This window comes from Aplysia californica, unplaced genomic scaffold (genome assembly GCF_000002075.1).
Source record: "Aplysia californica isolate F4 #8 unplaced genomic scaffold, AplCal3.0 scaffold00457, whole genome shotgun sequence".
In the NCBI taxonomy this organism is placed as follows: domain Eukaryota; kingdom Metazoa; phylum Mollusca; class Gastropoda; order Aplysiida; family Aplysiidae; genus Aplysia; species Aplysia californica.
In genome coordinates, this window is record NW_004797727.1 from 401,676 (window position 1) to 413,557 (window position 11,882).

General features: G+C 42.2%; 1 protein-coding gene across 1 annotated transcript in view; it reads left to right on the forward strand.

Annotated features, from left to right (window-relative positions):
• The window catches only part of LOC101862293 (prestin-like), a 5,786-nt gene extending 1,150 nt beyond the window's left edge, over positions 1-4,636 (forward strand). Inside the window, exons 3-4 of the mRNA XM_013086342.1 lie at positions 17-1,829; positions 2,770-4,636. Of these exons, the coding sequence (XP_012941796.1) occupies positions 17-1,829; positions 2,770-3,258 (2,302 nt within the window). The 3' untranslated portion in view covers positions 3,259-4,636. The remainder of the gene's footprint in view (positions 1-16; positions 1,830-2,769) is intronic.
• Positions 4,637-11,882: the final 7,246 nt, after the last annotated feature.

Consider the following 11,882-nt stretch of genomic DNA (forward strand, 5'->3'; position numbering starts at 1 on the left):
ACATCGGTGGGCGGAGCCTGGGGGAGAAGGTCAAGGACAAGATCTACTGCTCCAACCGGCGCGCGTGGAAGCTCCTGACCACGTACGTCCCCGTCATCAAGTTCCTCCGCTACTACAAACTCCGAGAGTACGCGGTCTCTGACGTCATGGCCGGGCTCACAGTTGGCATCCTGCACATCCCACAAGCTCTGGCCTTTGGTCAGTTGACCTCGGTCAAGGTCGAGAACGGCCTCTTCACCTCCCTCTGGCCCGTCCTTCTCTACGTCTTCTTCGGCACTTCCGCCCACGTGTCCATGGGAACCAGCGCGGTCATCTGCATCCTGACGGCGGCCACAGTGGACAGGGAAGGGCTGGCGTGGGCGGCTGACAGACCCTGGATCTTGAACCAAACTGGCAACGGGACGAGTCTTGACGAGGTACCGGAGTACCTGGACTTCAAAGAGGAGCTCGCGATGGGCGTGGCCTTGATCTCGGGGATCATGATGATAGCCATGGGCTTCCTCAAACTGGGCTTCATCACGGCCTATCTGTCAGAGTCTTTCTTCACGGCCTTCACATCCGCCGCGGCGGTGCACATCGGCACAAGTCAGCTGCCCGCCATGTTGGGAATAAAGGTCGATCGTTTCGGGGGCATTTTCAAGATCATTTACAGCTACCAGGCGATCTTTTCCGCCATCGACACGGTCAATGTCGCGGCCATCATCTGCGCCGTGGTCTCTTGTGCCGTCATCTTGTTTGTCAAAGATTGCATCAACGAGAGGTTCAAACACAAACTCCCGGCGCCTATCCCTGTAGAGCTCTTTGTCGTTATCTTCGGCACCATGGCGTCTTATTTCGGCCGGTTCAGCGAGCAGTTTGACGTGGTGGTCGTGGGCACCATCCCAACAGACATCCCGCCCCCTGTCCTTCCAGTCGAAGGTTTGAAATACGCCACCAACTACGTGGTCGATTCCTTCATTCTGGCTATCCTCATTTTCGCCAACACTATCGCCATGGCCAAGATCTGCGCCAAGAAACACAACTACGAAGTAGACGACAGCCAGGAGCTGATCGCCTACGGGATGTGTAACGCCGTCAGCTCCTTCTTCAAATGTTTCCCGTCCAGCGTGGCTCCCCCTCGCTCTATGGTGGCCAGTGGCATGAACGCCAGGACCACGCTCAGCGGAATCTTTTCCTCCATCCTCATGCTTCTCGTCATTCTCTTCATCTCCAAACTGTTCACAGAACTCCCCAAAGCCGTACTCGGCGCCATTATTTTCATCGCTCTCAAAGGCCTCATTATCCAAATCCTGGACGGTAGGAAGTTTTGGCGTATCAATAAATTCGATTTCGTTATCTGGTTTTTCACCTTCTTTTCCACCGTCTTCCTCGATATCGATCTCGGTCTAGGCATTGGCGTCTGCGTGTCTCTAATCACTGTCGTGTTCCAGACTCAGTTTTCTCGTGGTTACAAGATCGGCTGTACCCTCAAAGACCCGGCGCTGGTAGAACACAAGAAATACCTGGACTCCTCAGAGGTACCTGGCGTCAAAATCTTCCGCTTTCAGTCGTCCTTATATTTCGCCAACGCCGAGATCTTCCGGAACACGCTGTACAGGTGCACGGTGAACCCGAGGAAGCTGCTGAAGGGTTTGAAGAAAAGAGAGAAGCGTCTGGTGGACGACAACAAGGAGAGGATCTCCCAAGGACTGCCGCCGGAGCGGCGCCGGAACTCTCTGATGATGGGAGATCTGGGCATGGTCTCCAGGGACAGCAGTTCCAGCCTCAGCAAGGCCGTGTCGGGAACTGACGCCAGGTTCAACAGCGCGGAGCCCGGGAAAACGGAGAAGGTCAGGGACGGGTCATGGCAGCGTTGGTGCTCTTACGCCCTAGTTATAGCTTTGGTCTAGTCCTTCTTTCCTTTTTCAGTTTCTCTGTTTTCACTTTTACTGATACTTATGTTACATTCTATATCTTTGTTTACCTTCTTTGTGCCACTCTCTCTCTCTCTCTCTCTCTCTCTCTCTCTCTTTCTCTCTCTCTCTCTTTCTCTCTCTCTCTCTCTTTCTCTCTCTCTCTCTCTCTTTCTCTCTTTCTCTCTCTCTTTCTCTCTCTCTCCCTCCCACTCGCTCTCTATCTGTTTATAGATATTCCATCTATCTATCTATCTATCTATCTATCTATCTATCTATCTATCTATCTATCTATCGTATGTCCCAATACAAAAGATGCTATTTAAGCAGTCTACTGTATCCGACCTCCATCTATCATTCAACAAATCGTTCCCGGGCTATAAACACCGAGAAAACACAAGCCAATATAACACCGTCGTACAGTTTCCTTACCTACATTTATGACAAACAATTTACTGCTAACATATTCTCAGTGATATAAGTCTAACTATTCAGGAAAGCATTATACGTGTTTAGCCTTTTATATTTCAATTACTAAGTTACGAATTTGAGTCTTAATTTTTTTCCCACTTTAAATTCTTCATTTATAGAGTAAGTCTGATTCCCTGTAAAGACTTCTCTGTTTACATCCACCCCTTGGCGCTCATATGGCCTTATGCAGTTGTGAGCGCCGTAAAACCTCTACTAAAACTAAACTAAACTGTTTCTGGTTTAGAATATAAATATCGTTCATTCATCAAACGTTCCATCAAGATATTTCGCTCCATGTTTTTCCTCCCAGGTCCGGCGAGTGTCTCTGCCCAGCATGGAGCAGTCGATCGACGAGAACAAAGAACTGGCCTCTCACTTCAACGGCAGCTCCGGGGTGGAGGGCAAGTCCTTCACCATGACACAAGACAGATACACCAAGAAAAGCGAGAACGGATTCAACGCCTTCGACCCTCCACGCCGGCGAGAGTCCACCATCTCCATCAACTTTGACGAGTACGAGGAAGATCCAGAGGACGGGGACGAGCTCATCTCAGACGAGAAGCTCCGGAGCATGCGCAAGATCCACCACATCATCCTGGACTGTGTGACCATCAACTACCTGGACGCCTCGGGCGCCAACGTACTGAGCCACATCTACTCTGAGTTCGCTCACGTCAACATCAAGCTCTTCCTGGCCGGCTGTTCTCTGGACATGCGCAGAGCGATGGAGCAGGCCCGGGTGTTTGACAAGATCCCACGTGACCACCTTTTCCTGGACGTTCAGGATGCTCTGGTGGTGGCCAAACCGCTGCGCACCCTGCCCCTGGCCTCGGACGCTTTGGAGGATTTCTCGGACGAGGAGGCGATCGAAGACTCTTACGTCACCAAGATGTGAGTTTATGGGTCATAGATGGCTTGCTATAGAGATGATGGAAGTTTGTGGGGTATAGCTGGCTTGTTATAGAGATTATGTAAGTTTGTGGGTCATAGCTGGCTTGTTATAGAGATGATGTACGTTTGTGGGTCATATGTGACATTTTATAGAGATGATGTAAGCGTGTGTGTTATAATATGTGACATGTTATAGAGATAATGTAAGCGTCTTACTTCTAGCTGGTATGACAGAGATTTTGTTACTGTCTAGGGGAAGTTTAAGCGATCGATCGATTAGACAGATTAAGTGGAATCATTGTACAAGAGAGTTGTTTATAGCTGGTAGGCTATAGAGATGATGTAAGCGTCGTACTTCTAGCTGGTAGGCTATGGAGATGATGTAAGCCTGTTCCTTCTAATTGGTATGACAGACATTAAAGTTCTTGTCTAAAAAAAGTTTATTAAAACAATTGATCAATTAGAAAGACCTAGAAGAATCGTTGTATAAAACAGTTGGTCATAGCTTACATGAAACAGATTTTGTTAATGTCTAGAGAAAGTTGAACAGTCAGAAAGACTGAGTAGAATTGCTACATAACCCTTTTAGTTATAGCTTGCGTGTCAGAGGTTTTATCATTGTCTAGAAAAACTTGAAGATTGATCAATTAGACAGACTGAGTATTATATTATTATATAAGCCTATCGCTTGTAGCTTGCATGCAAGGGGTCTCATCATGATCTAGAGAATTTTTAAAAAATAAAATATTTAATTGATTGGAAAGGCTTAATAGAATCATTGCATAAGCTTGTTCCTTCTAGCTGGCAGGACAGAGATGTTGTTCTTATCTAGAGGAAGCTTAAACAATTTATCGATTAGAAAGACTTAGTAGAATCATTGTATTAGACAGTTGGTTAAAGCTGAAAGATTGATCAGGATAGAGGGGCTGAGTAGAACTATTACATGCGCATATTGTGTATAGCTTGCATGCTTTTAGCAATGTCTAGAGAAAATCTAAACTTAAGAAAGTGAATTATTACTTGAGCCTGTTAGTGAAGCTTGCGTGTCAGAAATTTCATCATTTTCTTGAATAAGCTTAAACAATTGATGCTTCGGAAAGATTTATAGTATTTTCTTTTTTTCTTATAAAAATCTGACCAAAAGTATAGTGGTATTACCACGATATGCTCAGTATCTAGGGAATGTTGAAACTGTGATCTACTGGAAAACTGAAGTGATATTATTATTGCATAATGCTCTTTAGCTTACAACAACAACAACAATAACAACAACAATAAAATCAACGAGCAATACACTGCGGTATCAAATTTAGACATAGATGTAACTGACACAACGACGATAACGACGACAGCTACAACAACAACATCAACAACAACAGTGTAATACAAACAGTTCACCCACTAACATTCCACCTTGACCCTCAATCATTATTTATTTCTAGAGGCACCAGCCATCCATGTCCAGTTGCTGTTTTAGCCCACTAACATTTCAATGTTTTTTTCTTCTTTTCTCTGTGTCATCTTCCAGGTACTGAGTTCCCTGCCCAGAATATTCGCTTCTGGCTCAAGAACTTTGTCCTACCAAACTGACCGACCTGTTGTGTGCTGTGAGGGGTGGGGTGCGGGGTGTGTGGGTGTGAGGGGTGGGTGAGTCCATTCTTCACACTATGCAGGGTGTGTGGGTGTGAGGGGTGGTGTGCGGAGTGTGTGGGTGTGAGGGGTGGTGTGCGGAGTGTGTGGGTGTGAGGGTAGGTCAGTCCATTCTTCACACGGCACACAACTCTAGCCTCCACTTCTGCGACACTACGGTGATGGCATCAAGCGCTTTGCTCGGCTTCTCACGAAAAACTTCTACAATGTTATTATTAGTTTGTTGTTATTATTGTTTGTTATTGTTATTATTATTATTATCATTACTATTATTATTATTACTATTATTATCATTACTATTATTATCATTACATGTATTTTTGTTTTGATTACTACTGTTTTCCATTTTGTCATCGTTATAATCATCATCGTCATCATCACCATCATCATCATCACCATCATCATCATCATCATCATCATCATCATCATCATCATCATCATCATCATCATCATCACCATCATCATCATCATCATCACCATCATCATCATCATCACCATCATCATCATCATCATCATCACCATCACCACCATCATCATCATCACCATCATCATCATCATCATCATCATCATCATCATCATCATCATCATCATCATCATTATCATCATCATCATCATTGTTTGGAAAACAGAGTAGGAGGGAGAGTCTTGTTTGAATTTCAGACAAAATAAAATAACAATAGAAAATGTTTAAATTTGTCTAATAGCTCAACGTATCGCCTCGTGGACCTCCTCAGGAGCAACCATCATCATTATCATCATCATCATCATTATTATCATCATCATCATCATCATCATCATCATCATGATAATCATCATCATCATCATCATCATCATGATAATCATCATCATCCTCATCAGGTCAATTCTTACCAAGATACATAAACAAGCTACATAATTATCATTGCCTCGTTTTCTGTGGTCAAAATAAGGTGGGAGTTTGTGATAAAAATTCACTGTTTATAAAAAATGTTGAAAGAAGTAATGAATTGGTACAGCCATGAAGAAATAGCCGGTAAATAATGGATGTATAACCTGGAGAGAGTATTTGTAGATCAACTCAAGATGGAGATATACTGGGTACGGTTTCTTTTTCATTTTTGTTTTTTGTTGTTTTGGTTTTTAAAAAATATTTTTTTTGTCCGTTGCTATTTTAAAAAAAATCTATTTTTGATTTAAATATCCCCCCCCCCTATATACTTGCCCATGCCACGAGCTCGCGTGTAGGATAGATGGTAAACTCTTATTCTAAAATTGACCTATTTTTGTAGGTTGTACTTAGAATACGGAGGGAATGTCTTACATGCTGAAAAAAAGGGTGTGTGGTTTTTGTTTTTTTGTTGTTGTTGTTTAGTTGTTGTTGTTTTTTTTTTGGGGGGGGGGGTGGGTTAATATGCGTGAAATCACGTACTATTATTAATAATAATAATATTAGACAGCATGTACAGCGCAAATCCACATTCAACTGCAAGCTCTATGCGCTTCACAATCTATAGGCCTACTATTACCCCAGCAGTCCTTAGAGCATTCTGAAACAACCTCAACTTCATGGGAAGCATACAGTGCAAGCGGCCATTTATAGGCGCTAAAACACTAACATACTGATAAGATCTTTCGCTGTCTATGGTCAGGTACCCGTTCCCACCTGGGTGAAGTGAGGAAAATTCGTGTAAAGTGCCTTTCCCAAGGACACAACGTCGGGCCCGCGGCTCGAACTCCCGAACTAGCAACCTCACGATTACGAGTCCTGCGCCATAACCTGGCTGTTTGTCACAAGTATAATGCTGAGAATGTTTTCAAAAATTATTGTTGTTATTTATTATTATTATTATCATTATTATCATTATTACTATAGGCGAGTATTTAAGGTACTGATTCTTTTCCTACCTCCGTGTGTTCCTAGGAATGCGTGTCTGTTTGAATACATATAATGATATTGTGTGTTATAAGAGATTTGAATACATAGACCTATCAGTATGTGTGTTGTGTGAAATTGTGAACACTCATTAATCATGAGGGACTTTTCTTTCAGAAGTAAGAGAGTTCTCTTGGTCAAAATTCACGTCCTGAAAATGTTGAGTTTGGAAGGGATGGAAGAGAAGAGGTGTGTGTGTGTGTGTGTGTGTGTGAGAGAGAGAGAGAGAGAGAGAGAGAGAGAGAGAGAGAGAGAGAGAGGAGGGGTTGGGGAGGGAGGAAAGAGAAAAGGAGAGAGGATATCTCACAGCGAGAAATGACAAATGAACAAGGATAATTGTGGCTCCTCTTGTCTTCCTTTCCCATCATGTCCCTTCTCATCAAAGCTCGGTCTGCCTTGAAATTTGGATAGACAACAACAAAATATAAAAGATTTTAAAAATATAGAAACAATTTTTTAAAAATCAAAATTTAAAAAACAAGAGAAAAAACCTGTTCAACTGTATTTACTGTGGGACAATTAAGGAAGAGGGTACATTCCATCGCTGGTTTTCTGACTGAGCTACACTTTCGCTGCAGCTAACATGCTTGACTGTGTAGTTTCAGGACTAGATAACACTGATCTTGATATGTTTTCGTTCGGTTCTTGTTCTGTTTGGTGACAACTCATGTGAACGCAAATAAATATGTCATGTTGGTATTTGTGTGTGTGTGTGTGTGTGTGTGTGTGTGGAGATATGATTTTGTACTTATATTATGTGAGGCAGCGTGGTGGAATCAGGCTCTCGTCAATTTTTGGGCATGTAGAGTTATTGGAGTCATAGCTTGTTCACTTGTCTTTATTAGGATGAAAAAAACATCCATTTATCTTGAATACAAGTTTAGATATTTGCAAAAGAAGGAGGTACGAGTCACCTGTTTTCAGAGGTAAAATTTGTGAGAAAATGGCCTCCAAAGATTAATTTTTTCCTTAGCTTAAAGGTCAACTCAAAATTTACATTTTTTTATGCATTTAATCAACGTTTTTCAGAAAAATCCACACGGAAATTAGTTTTTTAAATGGAATGAAAGGTGTTGAGCCAAAAAAGAAAAACTTGAGAAAGATTCACAAACCTGAGGAAAAATGCAAGTTTCTTCACTTTGATTATTTTGACGAGAGCCTGATTCCACCAGGCTGCCTCACATATCTGTGTATACACCTTCATCTCCCCGCGACACCCACTGGTACAATCGTAAGAAAAAAGAAAAGTAAAGTCAGTATGTACCTTCATCCTCATCCACTGCCAGATTTACGACAGACATCAGCGATCATGGTTTTCAATTCGTTCCTTTGCTCGGATACTCTTTTAAAAAAAGCTACTTTATCCTGATCTTTCGCCGTCACCCATCAGTTTAGGCTCTCCATGTAGGTTACTCTGGGTCTACCTCTGACTCGTTTGCCCCCAATTTTGCACGTGAGAGCTAGATCTAGATGTACGAGGACTGTATGTCTATTTAAGTGTCCAAGAAATGGCATTATTTGTCTTCTCCTGATTTTTGTATCGCTGAGCAAAGCCGCTGTTCCCAGATCTGTGGGTAGGCTCACACTTGATGTGCGTGAGTACTCGTGGGTTTAGCCCCTGTACATACTCACTCCAGCAATTAGTGGGTGATTGATGGGTGTTCTGGTGTGGTTTGCTTCTTCTTTCCGATCCAACATCTATCATCCCTATTTCTGCTCCTTCTTTTTTGTGTTTGTTACTCTCTTGTGACACCTCTAATCTTCGGCACTTATATAACCTATTGTGCTGCAAGTGCTGTAAAACACTTACTAAAACTAAACTCAAAACTCTAGCAATTGTTCAATACACGAGTTCTTTCACCGACACAGTTTACCTCAATCTGGAGGAATTGTTTCCGTCGCTACCCAGATTCGAACCCGGGACCTTTGAATGAGAGGCGAACACCTTAACCTCTAAGGCCACGGGACCCTCCAGCTCAGTCTCCGCAGACGGATGGCGATACTCGATGTAAGACAAAACTCCCCTACACAAGGATGGGACTCACGTCTCTAGCACACGATGACAGACAATGTAACTGCTCCTCCCCAGTCGCCGGTTACCTGCCTGTGTGTCATGGTGTATGTTGTGACGTCACACTGAGGCAGGAGCCACGAACGACAGGTCGTCTGCACTGAGAGATGAGCTACTTTGGCGCCAGAGTCTGGTGTCATCAGTTACAACAACTGGACCACGCCGGGTGTATTTACGACGTAGTGGAATCAGGTGCTCGTCAATTTTTGGGCTTGTGGAGTTATTGGTATCGTCTTAGAGGGTGTTCATTTGCCTTGCATTTGAAGAAAAAATATCCATTTATCTTGGATAGAAGTCGAGATCTTTGCGATCGAAGGAGGTGGGGTGGCCTGGTAGTATTAGTGAGAAAATGGCCGCCAAAGAAGAGTTATTTCCTTTGCTTAAGAGTCCGTGGGAACAGAAAATTTACATTTTTGTGCCTTTAATCAACGTTTTTCAGTAAAATCCACGCCGAAATAGGTTCTCTAACGGGCAAGAAAGGTGTTGAACACAGAAACGAAAATTAGATAAAAATTCCCAAACCTGTGGAAAAAAAGCCAGTGTCTTCACTTTGATTATTTTGACGAGCGCCTGATTCCATCATCCTGCTTCATATTTCATCTCGATGTTCAAGAATTGCAGCTCTGTTATACATGTATCTCATCTACAAGTTGAATAAACACAGCCCTGATGCTTCACCGTGGTGCTGTGATCAGGTACAACATGACGAGGCAGGATGTATTTCATCTCTAAGTTCAATCATTACAGCAGAGTTGAATCACCATGATGTGGAGTTTGTTACGTTTTTTCACACACACAAAAAAACAAACAAACAAAAAAAGCAACAGCATACAGCGGCGTCCACGAGAAATTATGTGAAATCAAAGAAACTTAAAAGTTTGTTTGCACGTTATTGAAGTGCATCGACTTTAGTGGAATGGACATGTATTGTATGTCAAATGAATGAAGAATGTGTTTTTGTCGGCAATAAATGACAATATTTTTACGATAATTTGAAACAGAATGAAAAACAGAGCAGTCACAAATACCATGCAAAACTTGACAATGACAATGACAATGACAATCTTTATTCATCTTGAAGGGAGAAATTTGTCTTGTTCGTTTACAATGGCCGTAGATGTTACAAAGTTTAGGTGCACTCATGGATACAAACAACAAGACAGGACATTAGTAAATGCACGTTTTGTGTAGAACAAAAACCCACTGGGTGAAGAAGAAGAAGAAGAAGAAGAAGAAGAAGAAGGAGAAGAAGAAGAAGAAGAAGAAGAAGAAGAAGAAGAAGAAGAAGAAGAAGAAGAAGAAGAAGAAGAAGAAGAAGAAGAAGAAGAAGAAGAAAAAGAAGAAGAAGAAGAAGAAGAAGAAGAAGAAGAAGAAGAAGAAGAAGAAGAAGAAGAAGAAGAAGAAGAAGAAGAAGAAGAAGATGATGATGATGATGATGATGATGATGATGATGATGATGATGATGATGATGATGATGATGATGATGATGATGATGATGATGATGACGAAAAAAGAAAATAGGCAGAACGTAAACTCTCAACTTAAAATAAGACAAGCCAGGGTGCATTCCAGCATCGCAAAAATCAAAATCTATCTATCTATCTATCTATCTATCTATCTATCTATCTATCTATCTATCTATCTATCTATCTACTTATCTATCTATCTATCTATCTATCTATCTATCTATCTATCTATCTATCTATCTATCTATCTATCTATCTTTTTTTCTTTCATGTTTGTGTTTTGTTTGTTTTTTTGTTGGGGGGTAGGGGGAGGTATACTTTTCAACACAAGAGCTCATTGAAGGCGAGTGACGGTGGGACCTCCCACACGACACGACAGTGTGGACTGTGTGTACGCCAGTGTGGACTGTGTGGACGCCAGTGTGTACTGTGTGTACGACAGTGTGTACTGTGTGTACGACAGTGTGTACTGTGTGTACGACAGTGTGTACTGTGTGTACGACAGTGTGGACTGTGTGTACGCCAGTGTGGACCGTGTGTACGCCAGTGTGTACTGTGTGTACGACAGTGTGTACTGTGTGTACGACAGTGTGTACTGTGTGTACGACAGTGTGTACTGCGTGCGCGACAGTGTGTAGTGTGAGCCCTGGGAGTCTGCTCACCTGTCGTCCTTTGTTTACCGCGGGTCGAGAACAATACACACAGGCTTATAGACGTATCTGTCACGGCGTGGTGGAATCAGGCGCTCGTCAAGTTTTGGGACATGTGGAGTTCTTGTATCATTTTTAAAGCTTTTTCATTTGTCTTGCTTTCAATAAAAAAAATGTTCAGTAGTCTTGAATACAAGACGTGGGGTTTGCTTGGTCTCAGCGGTAAAATTAGCGAGAATATGGCTGCCAAAGTTTAGTTATTTCCTTAGCTTTGAAGGCCTTGGAAACATAAAACAACATTTGTTAACATGCCTTTAATCGACGTTTTCAGTACAGTCCACACAGAAATGTGTTCTTCCACGGACATAAACAACATTTGTTAACATGCCTTTAATCGACGTTTTCAGTACAGTCCACACAGAAATGTGTTCTTCCACGGACATAAAAAACATTTGTTAACATGCCTTTAATCGACGTTTTCAGTACAGTCCACACAGAAATGTGTTCTTCCACGGACATAAAAAACATTTTTTAACATGCCTTTAATCGACGTTTTCAGTACAGTCCACACAGAAATGTGTTCTTCCACGGACATAAAAAATGTTGAGTCAAAAAAACAAAAATTCTGGTAAAAATTCCCAAACCTGTGAAAAATTGCCAGTTTCTTCACTTTCACTATTTTGACAAGCGCCTGATTTCACCGCGCTGCCTCACAATTATTGTAGGCAAGTCCAGCTGCGAACACATTTTGTGCTGTGGGTTTCAAACCTCACAGATCATGCTGAAGGGCCCGGATAACAAAAGTATATTATGGTTGTTGTTGTTTTTTATTAATGCGATCACACTTGAAATTGTCTAAGACAACCATCAATTGTTGAG